Source organism: Chenopodium quinoa, unplaced genomic scaffold (genome assembly GCF_001683475.1).
Source record: "Chenopodium quinoa cultivar QQ74 unplaced genomic scaffold, ASM168347v1, whole genome shotgun sequence".
Classification (NCBI taxonomy): domain Eukaryota; kingdom Viridiplantae; phylum Streptophyta; class Magnoliopsida; order Caryophyllales; family Amaranthaceae; genus Chenopodium; species Chenopodium quinoa.
Window position 1 is genome coordinate 7,489,517 of NW_018743574.1, and position 24,915 is coordinate 7,514,431.

Consider the following 24,915-nt stretch of genomic DNA (forward strand, 5'->3'; position numbering starts at 1 on the left):
TGCTTCTTCTTGCTGCTGCTTTCAATATTGTGCACCAATGTACTAGGTTTGGTATGAAAAAGATTATTTAGTTTTGCTATTTGGTTAATTTAAAGTGATTGTTTTCAGAAGTTTTTACATATCTCAAGAGTAGTAATATTATTTATAGCATCTTCTTTGCCAAGATTTTATAGACTTGAATCCTTTTTGGATTGTACAAGTGTAGGATTTGTTATGATGTTCATAAACATTTCTTATATGAGTTTGTTTATTGAATTTTGTATCTGGTATGCAGCATGTCAGGACACGAGAGATTTATGAACACTTGAAAGTAATTAGAGTAGATAAAGATTGGGGCCTTTTGCTTGAAATCCCATCGTCTCCGGCTCCTACACCTCCATGTATGACGGTATGTATTTCTTTTTTCTTATATTTCTAAAAGCTATCTATGTATACATTGGATGCCAAGGGTGATTCATTTCTACAGATTTCTGACGTGGCTGATAAAGACGTCCATAAGCTTGAGTAGTCTTATAGAGAAGGGATTGATGTCTGAGTAAGAATACTTGGATTCAGGCACTTAGAAGGGCTTGAGATGGGTGTCTTGAAGGTTTGATTTTATCTTTTTGGCTTACATGCTCTTATCCAAATCAAGAAGAATTCTGGTTGCTTTAATTGATTTTGCTTATACATTTTTGTTTTTGGGATTTGACCTTGACCGGGATTTAGTTTATGCATATAATTATTTTGGCATCCTTTTGTTTAGTTGGACTTTTTATTCCATTGCTGGCCCCTTCATCCCCACCATACACCCCCTCAAAAAAGAAATTAGTAGTGTGAGTGTGTGAGTCATCAAGTAATGATGTTGTCACAATGATATGAAGGGGTTCTCCTCCTTTAATTGTTCTTTTTGTGAAATCTAAGTGAAATCATTCACACTTGTCTTTGGATGTTGTAGTAGCAAAGTTGGTATATGTAGCCAAGCATTAACCTATTAATGTTCTGATAATTGTGCAGGTTAACTGGTGGAAATTATAATGGTAGAATCCCTTGCTCTTCAACTTTCTGTTAATATTACTGTTCTTTCTTCAAATTTAAAGCACCCATTGGTCTGGAATTCTGCGGCAATTATTAGATTTAAATTTACTACTCTTAGTGATTATTAGATGCTTTTAGCTTTACATTATCATATTTACCTATTAACTCCCTCTTTTTTTTACTCCTAAGGTTTGGTCTTATGTTTTTGGGTTTGGTCTATAGCTCTAGCAGTTTGGGATTGATTAGGTTTGGTCTATAGCTCCTAGATATGGGCAAAATTTGCTTATTTTTTAATACTCATACGATTTCAGTGATAACAGTTGCCCCCATTGACCATGGTTCGTATTCTCTTCCCGTCTTCCTTCCTCTCCATATCTCTCTTTCTCCCTTTTCTCACTTTCTCTCTGTCCTTTTCTCTATATTCTAAGTTTGCACAAACCAAAATATATCATAACTAATTAACCATATACTTCACCTATGGTAGTCGCTTTGAACTGGTGAGCTAATGAGACGAAATCAAGGTCTTGCTCTGCTTTGTCCATTTCTGAACCACATTGAAACCGTATAATTCAACATCCATCATAGACAAGATACGAAAACTATACCTCGACATATAATATTAAATTAGAATCATACATACACATGTGTTATGTAAAATCATGGTTAATAAGTCAGTAAAAATCTATTATGGAGATAGAATCTGTTTTTTTTTTTCCCTTTTAAATTTTTCTTTTTGTTCAAAAAGTATGCAGTTAGGTGCTAAACTTATGCTTTCATGTCTTCAGAAACAAAAGACTGGTGGGAAGACAAAAAGTTCTTCAAGAATCTGTCACTGAACACAAACTGGCAGATATATTTGTTGCAAAGTTTTGAAATAAGCTTCGAGGAGCGGCTACGTATGTTGGATTCCATTGATCTTAAAGTTAGGCTATCAAAAGCCATTAAATTGGTTGACAGGAATTTGCAGCCTTGCAGGTGTGTCCTATGGTGGTCCGTATAATCAAGTCATATATATTTTTTAATATTCATGTGCTTATCACCTTATCCTTTGAATGACATTGTCCGATCAAAATTTGATTGAAGTAGGCATCTCATATACAAGATTGGGACTAAGTTTCATGAGAATGTTGTGTGGTTATATAAACTACCACCTCGTGTATGAAGCTTGGCATGTTTGTAACACTTTGCAGCAACCAGCCTAGATTTATCGGTTGGAAAGAAAATCTGCTTAACTTAAAATGATGTTATTAGTTGGTTATATCTAATGCATGATTTTGAGTTAGTTTGAGAGAAGATGGCGACACTATTCATATTATTACTATCATATGTATTCAATTTTTAGGGAGGAGTTGGAAAAATAGAGAGGGCTCATGAAAGATATAGGAAGCTGCAAGAAGAAGGGAAAACTAAACAAGTAGAGAAAGACTTAAGTAAGTTTTAGGATTATATTCTCACCTTTGATGTCAAATACTTATATTGTTTGTGTGTTTTGTACTGTCTGCACTTCTTATAGAAGCAGGAACCTGATGAGTTTTAAATCTCATGATGATTTGATGACATCCTTTATCCTTTTGACTGTTCCTGCTTAATTATTGAATTACCTTTTTTTTAGCTGAAATAATAGAGATATAAGATTATCATAACAAGTTGGTTTAATAATAATATGTTTGTGCAGGAAATCAAGATAGTCCCATTTGCTTTTTTCAAGTACCATTAATATCATTTTTTTATGAAAATTCCCTCCAATTAAACAATATTTGTGCAAATTTAACTTTCCCATGTAAATTTTGTTTTTCAATATACTTTTATTACTTTCTCTCTCTACTATTTTACATACTATATTTATCTTTTCAATGTAATTTTACTACTTTTATTTAAGTTTCTTAATTCCCGTGATTTTTGCCCATAAGAGACTATCATTTGGGGATGGAGGGAGTATTTGATTATACAAAGGTCACTTATTTTGAGCGGGATTTATTTTCATGTAAAAATCCAATTATGATTGTTTTTTTCAGATGATTTTTGCTTTGTTTGTGAAAAGAATAACCAGGGAAGATGGGAAGTAAATGGAAACTGAGGTGAAAAGGTCCAGAGCTGAAATGAAAAGGCTAACAGCCAGAGAAAGAGCAGCATTAGGCGAGTTTCTTGTTCTTCAGGCCTTCAGTTTTCGGTATCCTTGAATACTTTGAGAGGTATCTTACTCTGTTTATTTATGTTTAGTCCATTAATCTTGTTTTTTTTTTGGTATTTATTTTGGTGACTTTGCATTTTGGGATTTAGGTATTGTTAATATATGCACTTAGACCGATGCATTTAATATTTAATGTGAATTCAGCTTAATTTCCGTTCAAGGGGTTTCCATTTCATTGAGAGGCGAGGGACGATATCACAATGGACTACGATTACTAAAAATGTTAAAACCATTAAATAGTACGAGTATTGTTTATTTATGCACTTAGACTGAAATTTTCTGTGCATTTAGCTCAATTTCCATGCCATACAAAGGGTTTTCATTTCATTGGGGTGGGGGGGTGGGGGGTGGGGGCGTAGGACTATGATTGCAGAAAAAATGTTAAAACCATTTAAGAGTGTGACAAAGATAGAGAGTGGGCGAGAGAGGGGAGGAGAGAAGAATAAGGATCAAGAGAAACAGGAAAGGGAGAGAATGAGAAAGAAATAAGGAAGAGAGCAAAAAAAGAAAAAAAAAAAAAGAAAAAAAAAGGTGACTATATGATGGCTAAGATGTTAAAGAAAGATCGAGGTCCTCAAGAATACTAGGGAGAGAAAAGTCGTGACAATTACAGCTTTTTTAGAAGACTGTTATACGACATAATATCTTTTTAATGACATGAAAAAAATATAAATTATAAAAGTGAATATCTTAATAACCATATAAGATAAATAAGGGGAACGATGAGGAAGGATGAGAGAGCGATTAAGACGAACTTTAATAACCATGACATATAAAATAAATGAGAGGAGGGATGAAAAAAAGGTGCGAGAAAGGGTGAGGGAGCAACTAGGACGAACTAAATTATCAACACCACAATAGAAGAGTGAAAAAAGAGAGAAGAATAGGAAGCAAGAGGAGGTAAGGTAGTTGCTGATGATGAGGGAACAAAAGGAGTAGAGGGAGATAAGGCTCAATATGTGACGTGACAATGTGAGAGAAAGAAGACAAAGAGATAAGGAGCACTTGAGGAGGTCAATTATATAACCAAGAAGCAATAAACAAAAGTGTTAAAAGACTTAAAGTTTGCAACACCATAAAGACTTGAGTGATAGAAAGAGTACGGGGAAAGAGAAGTAAAGCTGGTAGGGAGAGCAAGTGATATGAAGTGTATATGTGTTCTCTGTGTGTTAGATGAAAGTGGTAGTAACATATAACTTTCTCAAAATCAAGAGATATGGGCGTAGGACTATGATTACAAAAAAAATGTTAAAACCATTTAAGAGTGTGACAGAGATAAAGAGCGGGCGAGGGGGGGGAGAAGAATAAGGATTAAGAGAAACAGGAAAGGAAGAGAATGAGAAAGGAATAAGAAGAGAGAAAAAAACAAAAAAAAAGGTGACTATGTGATGGCTAAGATGTTAAAGAAAGTTCGAGGTCGTCAAGGATACTAGGCAGAGAAAAGTCGTGACAATTACAGCTTTTTTAGGAGACTGTTATACAATATAATATCTTTTTAATGACATGACAAAAATATAAATTATAAAAGTGAATATCTTAATGACAATATAAGATAAATAAGAGGAGCGATGAGGAAGGATAAGGAAGCAATTAGAACGAACTTTAATAACCACGACATATAAGATAAATGAGAGGGAGATGAAAAAAAGGTGCGAGAAAGGGTGAGGGAGCAATTAGGACGAACTCAATTATCAATACCACAATAGAAGAGAGAAGAATAGGAAGCAAGAGGAGGTAAGGGAGGAGCTGATGATGAGGGAACAAAAGGAGTAGAGGGAGATAGGGCCCAATATGTGACAGTGACAATGTGAGAGAAAGAAGGAAAAGAGATAAGGAGCACTTGAGGAGGTCAATTATATAACCAGGAAGCAATAAACAAAAGTGTTAAAAGACTTAAAATTTGCAACACCATAAAGACTTGAGTGATAGAAAGAGTACGGGGAAAGAGAAGTAAAGCTGGTAGAGAGAGCGAGTGATATGGAGTGTATAAGTGTTCTCTGTGTGTTAGATGAAAGTGGTAGTAACATATAACTTTCTCAAAAACAAGTGATATGGATTCGACACTAATCATACTCACACAGTAAGTAGCAAAGGTTTAAAAATTACCCGTCATCAAATATATATGAAGGTCATCAAATTACCCAATTTTATTCTTTGCTCTCATCTTAGTGGAAGATTATGATGCTATGATGTTCACTAATGATGAGCCTAACCCTGTACAGACTACAGAGCTCTCATTAAGCATAATGTTTATGTAAGCAGTTGGTGTGAATTATCAATTTTTCATCAAACATAATGCCTTGCACGACCCAATTTTAATTTAGATACTTCTGGTTGTGAATATGTGCTCTATAAAAAAAAATAAAAAAAATAATGATAGTCAAATTGTTTTGTGAATAATGTCCATTTTAATTTTTTTGGCAACAACCGTTATACTTTTTTTTCTCAAATCCTAGCTTTAGCAAGTACTTAATCTTGATATTGACATGATTTATAAACAATGTGGTTTTGTTCCGAATGATTGGTCCTGTTAATAACTTGTGTATCCTGTTGAATTCAACGTTTTTTTTTTTCTCTTCAAGCACGTATTTTTACTACCATAGTTCCCACCTATAATTTATCTAACAATTGTTTCTTATTATAACAGGATGTAATTGAGAAAGAAAGGAAGCAAAGCAGGTAATCCCTTTGCTTTTCTAATAAGAAAAGTTTTTGATGGCCTCATTATTGTCATGAATTATGATTGTTAGAACTAGAATGCTAAAAAAGGGATTATTTAGCGTAGGCACTGTGTTTTGGGGCAAATTTTGGTGATTTACTCACCTTGTTTAATTTTGGCCCAAGTCATATTCGTTTTTCTAAGTAGATTCTTATGATTGTTTATCAATGATATACTTACTAACTTTTAGCTCAAGTTGGGTCATTTTTTGTTCGAGCCATGTAATTTTGGATATTGTTTGAGATTGGTTCAAATAATTCAGTAGGGGTCATTGTTTGGAGCTATTAAAAATTGATCTTTGACAACCAATTCATCGTGTTGTATTTGTTTGTGGTTGCAGTATCATAAGGAGCAGAATTTACAGGCAGTACTGAGTAGGGCATAGGAAGAAGATAAGCTATGAACAACGAGGAGTCGTTATAGCTGCACCCTTTAGATTAGTATTTAGTAGTAATTATGTAATGTGATTCTCATAGATCAATAATTAAGTAATTATAAAGCAATTACAACATTGTAAATATATTAATAGCTAATAGACAAAGTTTGTACTAGAGATTGTGCTGCACCTAATTTTCCTACTGTTGGGAGTCGAATATCTATTCTTTTAGTTTGCTTTTGGAGCCAACTCAATGCTCCATGATTAACCAATGCACATAAACTTACTAACATGTGCATATGCCTTATGCAAGCCTTCTAATAATCCCCACTCTAACTTCTATACCTACACATTATATACTATAAGCAAATTCACTTACATTAATAAATACACTACGACTAATTATACACTAATTACCTAAACAAAATCACGTTGGGGGACCGCGCGCGTAGCGTGCGGGCCAACAACTAGTAAGTGTTAAAAAAAAGCCAGATTTACGTTAATTTTTATTGTAAAATATTTAAATTAACGGTCTATTCATATTTACTGAACTGAACCGATTAGAGCTGAACTGAATTGAATTGATTGGAACTGAGCTGAACCAAACTAACCTGAAATGAATATTTTATGAGAGAGGGATATTAGGAGCTGAAATGAACAACACTGAATTGAATTGATTGGAGCTGAACTGAATTGAATTGAACTAACTTATTGGAGCTGAACAAAATTGAACTCAAATTAAGGGTCTGTTCTCATGGACTGATGTAACACCCCAATAATTCTCTCTTTAAACCTGTGAGGACCCTGAACAATATTCAAGAGAACTACTGGCGTGCTACCGCCACGTGTTCAAACGTTAAGGCTTTATCAAAGTATCGCAGCGGAAAATCAAACTTAAGTCTTTAAAATAACATAATTTAGAAAATCAATAAGTCAAAGCTTACAAATTGGAACCATATAAGGCCCTTATTTAAAACCAAACCAATATTCAAAATCCCAAAACATAATTAAAATAGTAAAACATAAATAAGTTCAACACAAAAAACGAATACTCTCAATCACACCAATCCCTTGACAATGCGTATGTCAAATCACCGAACTTCACATCATCAAGCTAACCTGTGCAATACTGCTCCCCAATAATACAAGTGTAATAATTGGATCATCACAGGGTCATTGAAAGGCGAAGGCCATGACCAAAAGAAAACACACAAAAGCACGCAATCAGCAAAACTGAGTACATACAAGATACAACGCACAAAACCTGACATGCTCAACTAATTAAAGTAAATAAACATACAACTTGAATTCATTAATCAAGACTCCACACTTGAACAATTCAATTGACTCAACATACTTTCTAATCAATTCCAAACACTCGACTCTTTATATTTAATTTAATTAATTTAGTTTGGAGTAAGCAATAAACGAGGTTTTCCAATCCACCAAATCATTTTGGTCCCAAATACCATTTAAAATAAAAGTTTAGCGCGATGCAAGAATGGGCGCGACTCCATTCTCACAAAGTTAGTCTAGGATCCCATCTAACTTTCTTTATAAAATAAAAATGTAAATACCAAAAGAGAAGAGGACATATTGATCAAACAAGCTTCGGAAAGCCACGGGCTACCACCGTGTACCCCAACCCATAATTGTCAATACTCTAGAAGTGCACGCTTTCCAGAGTTTTATTGCTCATCCATGTTTCACTTTACGTGATTACGAATTTAATTAATAGTCGACTCAATCAAGTAGAACATACATAAAAATCATACATCAATTTATTTTTAATCTTATTTAGGACAATGGTGATCACATCACAAATTGACCTTTAATTTCATTAAACTTCTAAATTATCCAAATTGTTGAACATAGTCAACCCACCTAGCCATTCGGCTTAATCCACCTTTACTCAACATACTAACAATTCATGATTGAGTAATAAAATAAATAACAACCTTGTGGAATAATTAATAAATTCATTCCAATTAAACCATTCAATTCCAATCCTTTAGTAATCCAAATGTGGTTAACAAACCAATCCAATAAAATTATGCTTGTATCAACATTCCATACAAACAATTAATCCAATATAATTCAACATACTTGCATCCATAATTCCATACAAGCATAATTAATTCACCAAAACATGCCTCATAAATATAAATACATGAATTAATTAAATGTATAACCAAACAATTTCCATCCAAGTGTTCTCTAATCATGAAACTAAGTTCTTTTGTTTGGTACCTAAACATGATACTACTTACAACGAAGTAGACATGTACGTACCTCGTGTAAACAATTCGGTTGGCCACTTAAAAACTAGAAATCACCTTCAATAAACTCCTCTCCTAAACCAAACAATAACATCTCAGTCAATACCCAATCAATCAAATTTACAGCAACACTAACTTAATTTAAAACCTTCAAAATCCAAATCAAACAACACTTTAAAACCCTCCATTTAGTTAAAATTAAAGGCTTATATATAGTTCTTTAAATTTTCTTCATAAAAACCTTAAAATACACTCTTATACATGAAATTACAACAAGTGTAAGGTTTAATAAAAATATTAAAATTATTTAAAAACCTCTAATAATCTCCCTTTTTAATGGGTGATTAAATCCTTTTTATAAAACATCAAAAGTAGTACTTAGGAACTATTTCCAGCACTTAAAACTTCAATAAAAAAAAATATATTTATGCTTAATTAACTTTAAACATAATTAATTTTATTAATCAAACTCAAGGATAATATTTTAAGTATAAAAAAACTTCGTTAAAATCAAAAACTGCCCGAAAATCATATTTAGAGGCTGAATTTAGCCACGAAAGGGTGGTGCACACTACCAAAGGTAGTGATTCTTTCTTAAAACGTTGTTTTCACATGAAAAACACTACTTTTTTGTCAAAATCGGATGAGTTCAGAACCTGATCGGGATTAAAACGGGATTAATATTAATGAACGGAAATCTTAAAATTAAAACACGAATTTAAGTGTTCAAAACAATCTGGAATTAAGTTAAACTAATTAGTACTTATAATCACCAAAATTTCAAAACATCATTACTATAAAAGCCCTAGATCAATTGTTCATAAAAACCCTAAAATCATGATTTTCAATAATTAAAAACCCTAGGTTATAAAATTTACAAAATCTGAAAATTATGACACTTATAAAATCTGAAATTATAAAGTTTAATCATCAAAATACAACTTGATACTAATTGAATTACTTTCAAACAATAAAATCAAAATCCATAAATCAATAATTATAATTACACAAATTAATAAAACTAAGGAGAAAGAAAATAAGACTAACCGGAAATTTTTTAGGGATTCATGGGGTATTTATAGGAGAGAATTGTAGGGTAAATAAGAAGATTGGGCCTCATAAAAATAATGGGTCGATTAAGTAAACAAATGGGTTAGGCTTGTGTGATTGGACATAAATTGTAGAATAAAGGTGCATAAAATAATTTGTTCAAATAAATTTCGACCCAGATTAATAATTTGAAACTTTTGAAATTAAATTATGAAAAATAACAAATAAATATTATAAATAAAATAAATTTTCATTTATAAAATATTTAAAAATACGGGGGATTACAACTGAACTCAGTTGAACTGAACTGAACTGAACTGAGCTGTACTGAACTGAATTTCAACGTAAGAGAACAGACCCTAAGTAAATGTAACCAGACCCTAAAAGTAACTTAGATAATTTTATCATTTTATGGTTTTTTTTAAGGAAAATGATAGATGTATAAGAAGTTAAAAATACTCCCACTATTTTTTTTTTTAATATTTGTATCAGTTTAACCGGCACATTTACTAAAACGTAACTTTGACCATTAATATCTTTAATCCTATATTAGAAAAATTATAACTAAATTAAGTTATGAAACTAGACTTTATGATTGTCTAATGATATTTATATAATACTCCGTACTTTCATAACATTATACATTTATACTTGTATAATACTTCATAACATTAACTGTGAGAGGATCTGGTGCGGCAGAGCCCTTCTCCTTCCCCACCAAAAAAATAATTGAACAATAATTGTATATAACCTCATATTTAGCGGTGAGAACCAATGGCCAAAATAATTGACAAAACAAGACTATTTAGTCGAATAGTAGTATCTCAAAGTGCAACCTTTTTGATTTACTAGTGCTTTACATTTCACAATCAATTTGTAATTTGGTTGTTCAAAGATAAACACATTGAAGTAGAGTTTGTAATTGAAGGGAAAGATATGATTTTGATTAATGGTTTTCTGAAAGAACTATTAAAGGTCATGATCCTGATTATTGGTTATCTGCTACTGCAACCTCCTTCAACTGTAAAGGGTTACAGTTACAGCAGAACTGATTTCCCCTCTCATTTCATTTTTGGCTCCGGCTCTTCTGCTTATCAAGTTACCCCCTTATTCTCTCTCTCTCTCATTCATACAATTACCATTACTAATACAGTTTTAATGGAGTTTTATGCAGGTTGAAGGCGCAGCTTTTGAAGATGGCAGGACCCTCCGTATTTGGGACACCTATGCTCATGCTGGTCAGTGTTCATTTTTGGGTTTTCTTGAAAACTTAAATTCTGGGTTTTTTGTGATTTTATTGTCCTGTAAGTGTAAGTTATTCTTTATTGTCTGATTGAAGGGTTTAATTTACACCAGTAGCAATTGCTTACGGTTGAATAAGTATTTAGGGATGTTAGGCAAGCTATTATAGATTTATAGTAAAATGAGACAATTATTTTCGAGCATTTCAAACTAGTATATGCAAAACTAGTATATGCAACTATTATTTCCGTATATTGGGAGTTTTAAATACTACATAGTACGGACTACGGAGTAGTAGTTTTAGTTCCCCGGACTCATAATAGCAAAATGCTCAAGTTGTGCCATAATTTTAATCATTTTACCGTGGGGTCATACATACTTGCAGCTAAGGCTTGGATTAGTGACCGTGTTTATAAGACGCTATCGATGTCGCATTAGTGCATTCCATTGTTTCAGGTTATGTGGATGGATATACTGGGGATATAGCATGCGATCAATATCACATGTACAAGGTCATTTACCTAAATTTTGTAGTGTTGATTCTACTTTTTTTTTTTTTTTTTTTTTTTTTTTTTTTTTTTTTTTTTTTTTTTCTTTTCCTTAGTGGCTGCAATGTTTATAATTTTCTGTTTCATTATCTACTCACCATTTGTTTCAGAAAATTTTATCTCAAACAAGAGCTTACTTTCTAGTATGTAAATCACTAAAGTTGCATGATGATTTTCTCACGTTTATGTCATTTATTCTGACTTAAAATGACTGTCATAGCCATGCTATGAAAGTTTCCATATAATGTGCTTCATTTTCACTTGAGGCATGCTCTATGATTGTTCATTTGACAAGATATAATCCCTTTGGCTAATATATGATCAGCATCATCTTCCTTCTGCATTGTATATAGTAAACTACTAGTATATATCTTCTATTTTTATTTTTTTTATAAAATATTGATGTTATTTCCCAGGAAGATGTCCAGCTAATGGTAGATACGGGTTTAGATGCATATAGGTTCTCCATCTCTTGGTCAAGACTGATCCCAAGTACAATATGTCCTTTTGTAGCTATCCAATATGTTAATGCAGTGTTTCTTTGTTCTAGCACAAATCCTTTCTTCCTGATTTTTAAATCCCAGATGGAAAAGGACCTGTCAATCTAAAAGCTGTAGAATATTACAACAATCTTCTCAACGAACTCATTTTTCACGGTAATTATCAAAATTTCTTCAGAATTTGGGTCCACCAATATATATGAAAACTTTACTAGTCCATAAATATTTAGGAATTCAACCACACATGGTTTTGCAGCATATGGACATACCTCAAGCACTTGAAGACAATTATGGAGGATGGGTTAACCAACAGATTGTGTATTGATCTAAAACTTTATCTCCTTTGTTTGCTATGCATATAACAAAAGCTCATGGTTTAACACTCTTTGTGAAATGCGGATGCAGGGAAGACTTCACAGCATATGCTAATGTGTGCTTCAGAGAGTTTGGTGATAGAGTTTTGTATCGGACAACATACAATGAACCCAATATGTTTGCTGAATATGGTTATGATCATGGATTAATTCCGCCTCAGATATGTTCTGAGCCATTTGGGTCTTGTACAAAAGGAAATTCTACTACTGAGCCATATCTGGTTGCTCACAACTTGTTGCTAGCACATGCATCAGTTGTGAGGCTGTATAGGAAAACATACCAGGTTCTTCTCACCGAAGTCTGAAAGTGGTGCTACCATGTTACCTATTGAGATATTTGTCTTTCTTAGAACTTACCTATAGAATGACATGCATGCAGGGAAAACAACATGGCTTTATAGGTCTGAATCTCTATGCAGAGTCAAGTGTTCCTGAAACAAATATAGAAGAAGATTTACTTGCGGTTCAAAGAGCTCGCGATTTCAGGATTGGTTGGTGCGTGATGTTGTAACTTTGTCCAATATGCCATAATTTTTTTCTTCAGATCATCATGGCTTATTTAGTGTCTGCTACCACCTTATGCTCGTTTCCCAGTGCTATTCATCTCTATTTTGAAAATGTGGTGGTACTTATTGCGACATCTTCAATGTTGTATCAGGTTTATGGATCCCCTGGTGTTTGGTGATTATCCAGACGTGATGAAGAAGTCAGTGGGTGGGAACTTCCATCCTTCTCAGATCATGAATCTGAACTAGTGAAGAGCTCCTTCGATTTTATTGGAGTGAATGTCTACACAACTATAGGTGTCAAAGACAACACAAGCAACCTCACAGCGGACCTTAGAGATTTTGATGCAGACAGGGGAGTCGAACTTATCTGTATGTTTTAGTACTCGTTGACTCAATTTCTAGTATTCTCTGTCAAAAGTATTTTTTGCCTGGTTTTGGGAATTTGTAATCTTATCTCTAAGATAAGTGCTAAAATGCTAGGTTGCTCAACTTAGTGCTAATCAAATGTTTACTTTCTGCAGATAGAAATGATGGTGAAAGGGTGAGAACTGACCTTGGTCTAGAGCAGGTCCAATTGTATCCAAGTTATCAGGGTGTACAAGGTGTTTTGGAATATTTTAAACAACAATATGGAAATCCTCCTCTCTATATACATGAAAATGGTTCTTCTATCTCCTCTCAAAATTTATACAACAAATTGAACCTATTGCCTTTTACACTTGACCACTATTTGCTAATACTGCACCTGTAATTTTTAGGTTACCGAACAGAGCGTAGTGCATCATTGCAAGACACATCAAGGGTTGAATATCTTAATGCTTCTATAGGATACTTGCTTGATGCATTGAGGTATGATGTCTGACTATTAAGAATTGGCTAACAATTTAGCTGCTAGTAGGTGTGTGACTTGCAATAACTTTTTATGCTCTTTATGTCTAATTTTTTCTTAACCCGGAACTGAAGGAATGGATCAAACACAAGAGGGTATTTCTTATGGTCATTTTTGGATATGTTCGAGCTAGGAGGAGGATATAAATGGGGTTTTGGCATTTATTATGTGGATTTGGATGATCCAGATCTAAAAAGATATCCTAAGTTATCTGCACATTGGTATTCTGCACTTTTGAAGGGAAAGAATTTCAACTCCAGTGGGATTATCCAACAAGCGAGCAACTTCACTATTATGTCCAAAGCCCTTTCTGACAAATAGATTTGAGCATGGCATGAAATGATTTCTTCTAAGTTGAACATTTTACTGTTTTTGTAGCTTCCGAGGTATGCAATTTTTTCTTCAGCGACCACACCTGATTTCGTACCTCCAGATGAGTAGTGTAATAAAGAAGAGCGAGACAGTTAATTTGTAGCCGTACTTTATCTATCCAAGCATTTGATATGTACTAATTGATCATACTATCTGTGAATTTACCAATTTATATGCTACACCTTTACATTTCGGTTTTTCTACATTGAATTTGTGCCTTTTGTGGTGATTTTCATGCTGCCATTGGTGGTTCAGATGTATCACAGAGAACGGCAAATTTTATCAGTTTTTCTGTAGAAGTCTAGACATCTACTTAGGATTGTGTGTTTTTATAAGTTGTAGAAACTGCCTTCCCTGGTGATAAATCAGCAATGCCATTCCAAGAAATGTTCTTAGGTGTTTAGTTTTCTTGAAGTTCTTGAAGGATGACGAATGGTTTCAACTCTGTACTCGAGGCGTTCAGGGGAATTACTGCAAGGAAAATTTTCAAGAGATCAAATGGAAGCACTCTTTCCCAGTTTTCCTAGTTTATGAGGCCATAGGTCAGGGCTTCGAACTCAGGGAAGTTGAACTTTGCTTTTTTATAAACTTGTTGGTGGATGTTGTTTACAGAAATCTAAAACTTTGTTATCTTTTAAGATATTTGGTAGAGCTGCCACTGATGTTCTAAGTTGAAGAAAATCATTTGCAATAGTAATAAACTGGGAGTAATTTTCACAAGAAAACCTTTAAGGGCTTTATTTCACACATTCACTTCTTTTTCTTACTAAGAGAATAAGATATATTTCCTTCAAGTCTCCCTATAGACTATGCTGTCAGTCCAACATTTTGGTCTGTTATCATTCATATTGAATGTCTTACTTAGTCGCTGATAAGCCTATTGCATTTGTTGTCAGACCAAATCCGAAGGGATAAAGAGGATCATAGTGTGGATCTCCAACATTCATGGGGAGCTGATCAACAGTTTTGAACCATGTCCTTGGCAGCTTTCCAGTGAACTCATAGTCACCAAACAGCAGATCAGCCACTCCTTGGCCTTCTGTACCAGGCAACCATGCTGCAACCAAGGCATCGACGGGGGCAATGTAAGGCTCGATGGAAAGGGGGCGGCCAGAGATAACAACAACAACACTTTTGACGGACCCACTGACATTGCTGATCACAGTGGGTCCAGGTTCTATCATCTTGAGCGTCTGGCTATCACCATGCATCTCTGCGTAGGGAAGCTCACCTACAACAATGATGGCATGAGTGAAGTTGTTGGACTTGATGAAATCTTCGTCTGGGTTCTCCTTGTATACAACTTCTGTACTTGGGTAGACAGCAGATTTCACAGCATCCAGAATTGTTGTTCCTGCTCAATGTAGAAAAAAAAGGTATGTTTCATAGAAACATTCTATATGGCATTTTTAGAAAATAATCAAAAGATTTAAACTCAATTCATCATTTAAGCTAACCTCTGGTACCATCATTTCCTGAAAATCCCTGCCAAGTAGTTGTCCATCCACCACATTGGTAACCCAAATTATGAGCATGAGTACCAGCTACAAGTATTTTTGACTCACTTTTAGGAAGGGGCAATAATGGACTTTCTCCTTCTTTACCATTCTTTAGGAGTACAAGAGATTTTCTTACCGCCTCTCTTGCCAAGTCTCTGTGAGCCTGCATAGTAAAATATGAAACATCAGTCTAAAAGGAATCTTAGACTAAAGCCTGCAAATGACACCCAATGATGTGAACCTTATGCTTCATTTTCCCTTGAAACTCTTTTAAAACGTACTTCTTAACATAATTAACGGACTGTATTCACTGTAATATACAAATACAAGCATGTTTGTCAAATGTCGCTGTTACCTGTTTTCCAAGCTCATTAACCAGACTAAAATCGGCCATAGGATTTTCAAATAGACCCATTATGAACTTGACATGCAGAATCCTCTTCACAGCATCATCAATACGCCCCATACTAATAGATTTGTTCTTCACCAGATTGGTAAGAGTGTCTATAAATTCAGTAAAATTAAAAGGAACCATTACCTGTAAATGTAACATTATACCATTATGCAATGTCAAAACGGGCATCTTTGAGGTGCAAATTATTACTAGTGCCATAAATGTTAGCCAGAGACTAGATAGAGGATAATGATAAAGTTTGCTTGGAAAACACTAACCATGTCTATTCCAGCTTGAATCCCAGCCAAAACAGAGTATGTATAGTCTGCATGATAAGGAGTAGTCATCCTATCAAGTCCCTCCCAATCAGAGATAGTAAACCCCTACTTGTTCAATATAATTCCGATTAATGAGAGAATTAAATTGATGGAGTTTTGGGAAATAAGTATTGTGCATAGCGCGAATTAATTATGGAAGTGTTACTTTACCTTGAATTGGAGAGTGTTCTTGAGATAGTCTGTGACAAGGGTACGATTGGCATGCATCTTTTCTCCATTTAAGCTAGAATAGGAGATCATAATTGTTGACACCCCTTTGCTGATACAGTCGAGATAGACAGGCATGTGGATTTTATACAACTCAGCAGTGTCCACAACTGTGTTACTTGCATCAAGGCCTTCTGTTGTCCCCCCATCACCCACGAAATGCTTAGCACAAGCTACAACTTTGTCCCTGTATCAACATATATAATTCGAGTTAAAATACTGATTGTTCTGATAGGTGAAAGATGAGAGTGGAAAAATGTCATTTATTCATGTAATATGGTGCATAGTCTGCATACTTTCCCCCAACATAAGGAATGCCATTCTGAGATCCTTTAGGGTTTACTCCTTGTAAACCATAGATTATCTCAGTCATCTCCTGCACAATCTGGGGATCCTCACTATAACTCTCGTAGCAGCGGCCCCATCTTGGATCTCTACTGACCTGTGAATCATAATCTACCATTTGTCAGACAAATTTTCTTCCATCTGGAAAGATACTTATACAAATAAATGAACTTTCTGCAGTGATACTCACGGCAACACAAGGAGAAAAGACGTATGGAATCCCTGTAGCTCTAACTTCCAGTGCAGTTGCAGCACCAATCCTCCTAATAAGGTCTGGATCTCTACACTCAGCATAAGCAATTAACATTTTTGTCTATCAGCATCATTAAGATAGTGTTTTGTTGTGGAGAGGTACATTAATAAAGATATATAGCTGTTTTATCATTCCATTTTGAATGTTTGCATTAGCAATGATGTCCCAGGGGCTTTATTGTGTAATACTAGGGTGGAGGGGTGCCCTGAACATAGGTGTACATGATTTAATACAAGTATTGAAAATTAAATCTGTCAATTCCTAACCCTACTTACTGAGAGAGAACCCGAACCCTGATCCGACTCAACCCAAATGACCCAAAATCGATCCGATTTGACCCATTTATCATATTTTGTAATGAACCAAACAACCCGAAATTTGACCCAAATTGACATGTCTAATTGAAATAATAATTTTAAGATAAATGTAATTAAAAACATAGTTTTATGTAATTAATGTAAACAATCTTTATTTGAAAAATCACGGTTTTATATTTCAGATTTTTTAGATCCTAACAAGGCCATTTCAATCCAAACCGAAAATCCGAAGTTTCAAAAAAATATCAATCCGATACGATCCAATCCTATTTAAAGTTCGAATCCAATTTAAATTAATAATTTGGTTCGGATTGAATTGAATTGAATTGGATTGGAATATTAGATTGAATTTTGGTTTTAATCCAATAATGGATACCCCTATTAACTCTTAAATCTACATTCAGAATATAAATAAATCAAGGCTAACTAAAAACATGAAAAGTGAACACGGAAAAAAAAAAACTAGGATAACAACTTGCCTAGCAGCTCCAAGGCCAATGTTATGGGGGAATACAGTGGCATTGTAGACGATGGCATTGCCATGAATAGCATCAATTCCGTAAATCATCGGTATCCCCAAACGAGTAGCCAAGGCACCTTCCTGAAATTTGTTAACTGTGTTGATCCAATCTTCAGCCGTGGCTTTCGGAAAAGGCGGACTGTCTCCCCCACTCAGCACACTTCCTGCGTAATTTTTCATATATCGCCTCCAGTAAGCTTTAACTCACATAACCAGGTGAAAACAATAAAACTTATTTAACATGATAAAAGTTACCAATAGAGTAAGTCTTCATGACATCAAAGGAGGCGACAGCACGATCGATTTGAGTCATCTGACCTATCTTTTCCTCCAAACTCATTCTACTAAGAAGGTCTTCAACTCTAACTTCAATTGCTTCATGCTGATCTTTGTATTTCATGTATGTTTCAGCCATTGATCAGGTTGACTTTTGATTTTGGATCACTCCCTAAATACAAAAACTAAAACTCTACAGTAATGGAGGATTTACAAATTACAAATTTGCAAGGGAAAACAGAAATTTGAATACAGTGAAATACCATTCTTAGTCTAATATAGGCGTTCACATTCCCAATAATTGGCAGAACTTCAAGCATTTAAAAATGACTCTTACAATGAACTAAGTCCTCTTATAATAAAATAATAATACAATAAACTAAGTCCTATTATTGATTGGGCTCACACGCTAACAAAAGTGATCTGAAAATTTTTAAACTGTACAGATTGTCTCTATGTGAATGTTAGCTATTTTAGTTGGTTAAAGTCTTGGGCAGTAATACACTAATACCCAAGGCAATTCCAATTAGCCGGACTACTTGGATGTATTAGCTAAATTAACTCCTAAGGTTAGTCCCGGATCGGAGTCTCAATAATATGCAGGATAGCTCTCCATATTTTGGAACATCATGGCTGTGCTATGCAATGTCAGAAAATTGCATATCAACAACAATTTTTGAAGCAATATTGACGAGTATAGTATAGTCATTAACTAGTGTATCCTTAGCTTACAAAAAATAAAGGAATTACATAATCCATGCCGAGCTCATACAGAGTACTTCTAGCACTGAAGTGAAATTCAGTTGACACTGATCATGGTTTTTGAACCCCAAAAGAAGATAATGTGCATGTTCTTCTTTATTTTTTTAAAATGCAATCTTCAGCATTACACAATACACATGTGAAATTAGATATGCAGAAAGAATTTATTTTTTTCGTCTCTGTATGTCTGTATAGCCTGTCATTGACTTTGTATTCTTGGCCAATTAGCCTAAGTGTAACCAAACCAGTACAGAGTATAGACTGTATAGTAATGCTTCTCTTCTTCGAGATAGTAGATTTTTTTGCCAAGTATTCAGGATTCTTATCATTCATATTGAATCTCAGACTTAGTAACTGATAAGCGTATATTGTTAGTTGTTAGGCCATATCCAAAAGGGAAAAGAGGATCATAGTGCAGATCTCCAACATTCATGGGCAGTTGATTGACTGTTCTGAACCACGTCCGTGGTAGTTTTCCTGTGAACTCATAGTCACCAAATAGCATATCAGTAACTCCTTGACCTTCTGTACCAGGCAACCAGGCAGCAACTAAGGCATCGATGGAGTCCATGTAAGGCTCAATGACAATGGGGCGGCCAGAGATAACAACGACAACACACTTGATGGACTTGCAGACATTGCTGATAATTGCAGGGCCTGGTTCAGTCATCGTGAGTGTCTGGCTATCTCCATGCCATTCTGCATAGGAGGGCTCACCAGCTACAATGATGGCATAAGTGAAATTGTTGGAGTTCACGAATTCTTTATCCGGCTCCTCCTTGTATACAACTTCTGTACTTGGGTGGACAGCTGATCTTACAGCATTCAGAATAGTAGTTCCTGCTCAATGTTTAAAAAAAAAAGGTATGTTTCAGTTTATTTTCATCTTTTGAACATAGAATCATTCTTTAAGTTATTAGAAAATATCAGATTGTCATCATAAAATCACTATTAAATGAACAATTCTGTTTACCTCTATTTTCATTATTATCCAGAAATCCTTGCCAACTAATTGTCCATCCACCACATTGATAACCTAAATTATGAGCATGGGTACCAGCTACTAGTATCTTTGATGTTCTTTTAGGAAGGGGTAGTAATGGGCTATCTCCTTCTTTACCATTCTTTAGCAGTACAAGAGATTTTCTTACTGCCTCTCTTGCCAAGTTTCTGTGAGCCTGAAAAATTGAAATTGAAATGTCAATCTGAAAGGAAGCTCAGAATGAAGCAGCAGATGACATAACATGATTAGGGGACTGATATGCAGTTTGGCAAATGTGGCTGTTACCTGGCTTCCTAGCTCATTAATAAGACTAAAATCAGCCATAGGGTTTTCGAATAGACCCATAATAAACTTGACACGCAAAATTCTCCTCACAGCATCATCAATGCGTTCCATAGGAACATAGTCATTCTTAACCAGGTTGGTAAGTATGTCCATGAATTCAGTATAATTGTAGGGGAGCATAACCTGTGCATTTAACAAACATCATCATCAATTTGGAAGGTGCTTTGAGGTGCAAGGAGCAAAAACTAAGTGCTAAAATAATGAAATGATGAAGTATGCTTAAAAAGCCACAAACCATGTCTAATCCAGCTCGAATTCCAGCCAAGACAGAGTTTGTAAAGTTGGCATGATTTGGAGTAGTCATCCTATCAAGTCCCTCCCAATCTGAGATAACAATCCCCTGTTTGTTTAAAAGAATACTAATGAGAAATCACATTGGTAGATATTTGAGGGAAAAAACAGTGCATTAGTGTGATTCAGCTATGTAAGTGATTTGTCACCTTGAATTGGAGTGTGTTCTTGAGATAACCAGTGATTAAATCCCGATTAGCATGCATCTTTTTTCCATTCAAACTAGAAAAAGAGACCATGATCGTCGATACACCTTTGTTAATTGCATCAAGGTAGGCAGGCATGTGAATTTTAAACAACCCAGCTGCATCTATAACTGTGTTACTCTCATCAATGCCATTAGTTGTCCCTCCATCACCCACATAATGCTTAGCACAAGCTATTACTTTGTCCCTGCATCAAATACATTTTTCTGTTTCAACATTCTGATGCAGAAGTTCTGATCAAGGAGAAACAGTGTTTCTGAAAATGATATCTTCATGTAACATAATGCATACCTTCCTCCAACATAAGGTATGCCCTTTATAGGATAGATTATATCTGTCATCTCCTGCACAATCTGAGGATCCTCACTGTAACTTTCGTAGCAACGGCCCCATCTTGGATCTCTACAGACCTGAGAATTATTGTCAGACACCATTCAATTTCAAATATATTGATGCAGATATATAAGCAATTGTGCAGATTCTTACGGCTATACAAGGAGCAAACGCGTATGAAATCCCTGTAGCTCTGACTTCCAAAGCAGTCGCGGCACCAATTTTCCTGATAAGTTCTGCATCTCTACACTCAGCATAAGTAACTAACATTATATTCAACGATCAAGATCAATAACAATTCGTGTCATATTGGTAACAAGTTACCTAGCAGCTCCAAGACCAATGTTATGGGGGAATACAGTGGCATTGTAGACAATGGCATTGCCATGAATAGCATCTATTCCATAAAACATTGGTATCCCCAGACGACTAGCCAAGGCACCTTCCTGGAATTCATTGATTATGTTTATCCAATCTCGAGCTGTTGCTCCTCGAAAAGGCACACTTTCTCCCCCACTCAACGTACTCCCTGCTTATAATTAAATGATGTTTCGTAAATAAAACCCAAATATAGACATTGACCGACCCAAACTTGACTAGACTTGTAATAAGGTGTGAAAACCCGACTTAACCCAATATAACATGACCAAAATGCGAATTTTTTTTATAAAAAATGACCGACCCATTTGACATGTCTAATTGAGAAGTAATAACATAAACGGGGTTACAAAATTTAAAAAGTTACCTATAGAGTAATTCTTCATGACTTCAAAAGAAGCAACAGAACGATCGATTTGAGTCATCTGACCAATCTTCTCTTGCAAAGTCATTCTACTAAGAAGGTCTTGAACTCGAACCTCAACTGCTTGATTTTTATCTTTGTATTTCATAAATGATTCGGCCATTGCCGTTGACCTCGCTCTCGAGGTATAACTCCAGATAAACAACACATTGATCAAACACCAACCAAACAGTATCTTTCGATAATCCACCATTATTGAAGAAAGATTAAACTTTCTGCAGCTTTTCTTCTTCAATTTTGTAGCTAAAATTCTGAATCTGGAAATCCCAGAAACAGATTTAACAATGATTATTACACTATAGTACAATATAATATAATATAAATTGTTGGTATTTCTATGATTAATAATGTGGCAACAACTATTACTATCCTGGGAAAGGGAAAGGATAATAATAATGCCAGCTATGTCCAATGCAATTTTATTTCAATAAAAATATGCAATTATTATTGGAGAGTTTAAGCAGACACGATTTTATTTATACAATTAGACCCAACTACTTAAAAAAAAAAAAAAAAAAAACCATTCAATTGTACTTAAGAACTTAACTGCTAAATTTGAAAAGTAAAGAGATTTGTAAGATTGCCCTTTCATTCTTCAACTACCAAAATCTTCGCTGAGCAGTATCTACAAACTTATCTAATTTTCCACGTCAGCTTTAGTAGATATACGGAAGTTGTTTTTTTAAAAAAAAAAATGGATTTATTACGAGAAGCTACATTTGGTCTAGTGATAAGGAGAACACCATCCAAATTTGCAAATCTCTAACAATCTAGGACTGAATAGGACTAGAATAAAGATCAAAATTTTAGATTTAATAAGACAAGACTAGTTATGCTTGGACCGAACTTAAACCAAACCAATAAAATCGATCTAAACCCCAAATTGGATCAATTGCGGGGCACTTTGTAGATGAATTCTCTTATCCTTCCCTCACTCCAAAATGTCAACTTGTAAGGTTTTCAAAAATAGAAAACTTGTAAAGTCAACAATTTTTACACAAATGGAATACATGGCTTCAATTTTTTTTAAAGACCAAGTGACTAACTCTAGTAGATAGTGATTTATGTTGCGTGGTCAGCTAGCCAGATCAAGACGAGTAATTGGTCTTGTATGGACCCGGTCTACAATAAATTATTGTAAACCCAAAATTTGACACTTTCAAATAATATAATCACATTCTGGATGATATAATCACTTTTTTAGATGATATAATTATCTTTTTGTGAGTTATATTTTGATCTCATATTAAACCATTTAATGAGATTATATAATTATCTTTAGGATGATAAAATTTAAAAATCATCTTTTGAATGATGTAATTTACTATTTGATACTTTTTATAATGATAAATTTACTTTTTGAGCGATATCACATTCGTATGGTATACTAGAAGGTAGGGTTTACAATAATTTATTGTAGACCGGGTCTATTCTAGTTTTTATACAAGATGAGATGAGAGGAGAGGGAAAATAAATACCATTTTGACTAGGATAATTTAGGTGGTGTCTCTACCTATTTTTGGATAAAATCGTAGATCATACGTAACAAAAACAATGTACGGAGTATCATTTTCAGTGTTGTTTTTCTCTTTCTTTACTCCAGTTATCTTTAATTCCGTAAACAAGTGCTGGTCGTCTAAATTAATCGACTACCTAAAACTACAAAGCTGGGTCCTGGCTTAGAAAGCTTCAGTAATCAGTACGCAACGCTTTTGCGCTTGTTACCACTCTTGCCAGAACATTGACAAACGCAATTTCAATTGGAAAATTATTTTGGCAAGCTCAAATATTATACGGACTACAAAGTAAGAGTTAAAGCTTTCGCGGAATTATAAATAAATTTCAGTTGATAACAAAGGCCTTGAAACCCTTGATTGATACTCCTTACAATACTTTGTAAGTTCGTATTTTGTTGTTAGGAGGTATGGAGTAACATATAAATAAGGTTTCATATTAGTTTATCCTTTATGTGTGTTCAATTTATGCATAAATGTCTAACATTTTAACCACCTAGGTGGCCTAGGACTCAATAACATAAGCAAAAGGTTTTTCTTACTGGCCTAGCACTCAACAACATAATCAAAAGGTTAATTTTCTTACTCATATCATATATTCAAATGTTTTAAATCTAGAGGTGATCATCAAAGGCCCAACCCATTAGCCTAATCCAACTTGGTTTAGAAAAAATACAAGTTTAGACAAGCCTAAACACATATTTTTAGTTCAAAATCGAATTCCAGATTGAAAAGCCCAAAAAACCCAACATTATTTTACGGGTTGGGCACAGGATTTTATACAAAAGCTTAGCCTAATCCATTTTTTTATATATATAAACTCCACAAGCTAAATCCAATTGAAATCATCACGCACCCTGACGAATTCCCTTTTTTATTTTTTGGTATTTAGAGAGCTTCAAGGGCGGGGATGAGAATCGATGATCAGGAAGGAAACTTTAACCACTTGAGCTATCCCTTACCCTCACCCTGACAAATTTCCTAAGACAAATAATTGAAGAAAACAATAGCATAGCAGCATAAGACATCCTGATTTTGGCCAGCAAAAGTAGCACATACCACATAGTATATCTTCCAAGATACAGAACAACTAACAGGTTTAATATTAATATAGTATACAACTAGTATACTACTTGCATGATACAAGTACAAAATAACTGGAACACCCAATTACTTTAGTCCTGTAGACTGTAGTTCAAATATAAAGCCAAACTGATTGTAATTAAATGTGTAGTTGTCAAGCAGAGAAGAAAAGGGTGATTAATTCTCAACTTCATACTTCAGAGATGGTCTGCAATGCAGGCTTCCAATGCCCCCCGCCACCATGATGCCTACCTCCTCGCCTGCTGCTACCGCTCCTGCTGCTGCTGCTGCTCCCAGCCTCGTTACCATCTTTCTCTGTCTGCAAAGCATATAGATAGAGGTGATCACCACTAGACTATGT

General features: G+C 34.5%; 2 protein-coding genes, 1 long non-coding RNA gene and 1 pseudogene across 3 annotated transcripts; 2 read left to right on the forward strand and 2 right to left on the reverse strand.

Annotated features, from left to right (window-relative positions):
• The first annotated feature begins 10,299 nt into the window (after positions 1 to 10,299).
• LOC110682449 lies at positions 10,300 to 14,271 on the forward strand (annotated as a pseudogene).
• Positions 14,272 to 14,777: 506 nt separating this feature from the next.
• LOC110682448 (beta-glucosidase BoGH3B-like) lies at positions 14,778 to 18,581 on the reverse strand. The gene is made up of 9 exons (XM_021858790.1): positions 18,195 to 18,581; positions 17,899 to 18,103; positions 17,040 to 17,130; positions 16,801 to 16,946; positions 16,448 to 16,691; positions 16,238 to 16,342; positions 15,921 to 16,103; positions 15,524 to 15,728; positions 14,778 to 15,420 (listed from the first exon to the last, which is right to left on the reverse strand). The coding sequence occupies exons 1-9, from the start codon at positions 18,352 to 18,354 to the stop codon at positions 14,924 to 14,926; spliced, it is 1,836 nt and encodes a 611-aa protein (XP_021714482.1). The 5' UTR covers positions 18,355 to 18,581; the 3' UTR covers positions 14,778 to 14,923.
• Positions 15,307 to 19,624, forward strand: LOC110682450. The gene is made up of 3 exons (XR_002503415.1): positions 15,307 to 15,442; positions 17,030 to 17,120; positions 19,512 to 19,624. It is a non-coding gene; the product is annotated as an uncharacterized LOC110682450 (long non-coding RNA).
• LOC110682447 (beta-glucosidase BoGH3B-like) lies at positions 19,051 to 22,717 on the reverse strand. The gene is made up of 9 exons (XM_021858789.1): positions 21,901 to 22,717; positions 21,480 to 21,684; positions 21,309 to 21,399; positions 21,114 to 21,232; positions 20,766 to 21,009; positions 20,561 to 20,665; positions 20,266 to 20,448; positions 19,951 to 20,155; positions 19,051 to 19,817 (listed from the first exon to the last, which is right to left on the reverse strand). The coding sequence occupies exons 1-9, from the start codon at positions 22,148 to 22,150 to the stop codon at positions 19,303 to 19,305; spliced, it is 1,917 nt and encodes a 638-aa protein (XP_021714481.1). The 5' UTR covers positions 22,151 to 22,717; the 3' UTR covers positions 19,051 to 19,302.
• Between the last annotated feature and the right edge of the window lie 2,198 nt (positions 22,718 to 24,915).

Excerpts from the sequence above, each read along its gene's own strand:
- LOC110682448 (XM_021858790.1), bottom strand. The coding sequence starts at position 18,354 with ATGGCTGAAACATACATGAAATACAAAGATCAGCATGAAGCAATTGAA. Across the intron at positions 18,104-18,194 it reads CATGAAGACTTACTCTATTG|GAAGTGTGCTGAGTGGGGGA; the intron begins GTAACTTTTATC and ends AAAATTACGCAG. Across the intron at positions 16,947-17,039 it reads TCTTTTCTCCTTGTGTTGCC|GTCAGTAGAGATCCAAGATG; the intron begins GTGAGTATCACT and ends TATGATTCACAG.
- LOC110682447 (XM_021858789.1), bottom strand. The coding sequence starts at position 22,150 with ATGGTGGATTATCGAAAGATACTGTTTGGTTGGTGTTTGATCAATGTG. Across the intron at positions 20,156-20,265 it reads TTAATGAGCTAGGAAGCCAG|GCTCACAGAAACTTGGCAAG; the intron begins GTAACAGCCACA and ends TCAATTTTTCAG. Across the intron at positions 19,818-19,950 it reads GGATAATAATGAAAATAGAG|GAACTACTATTCTGAATGCT; the intron begins GTAAACAGAATT and ends AACATTGAGCAG.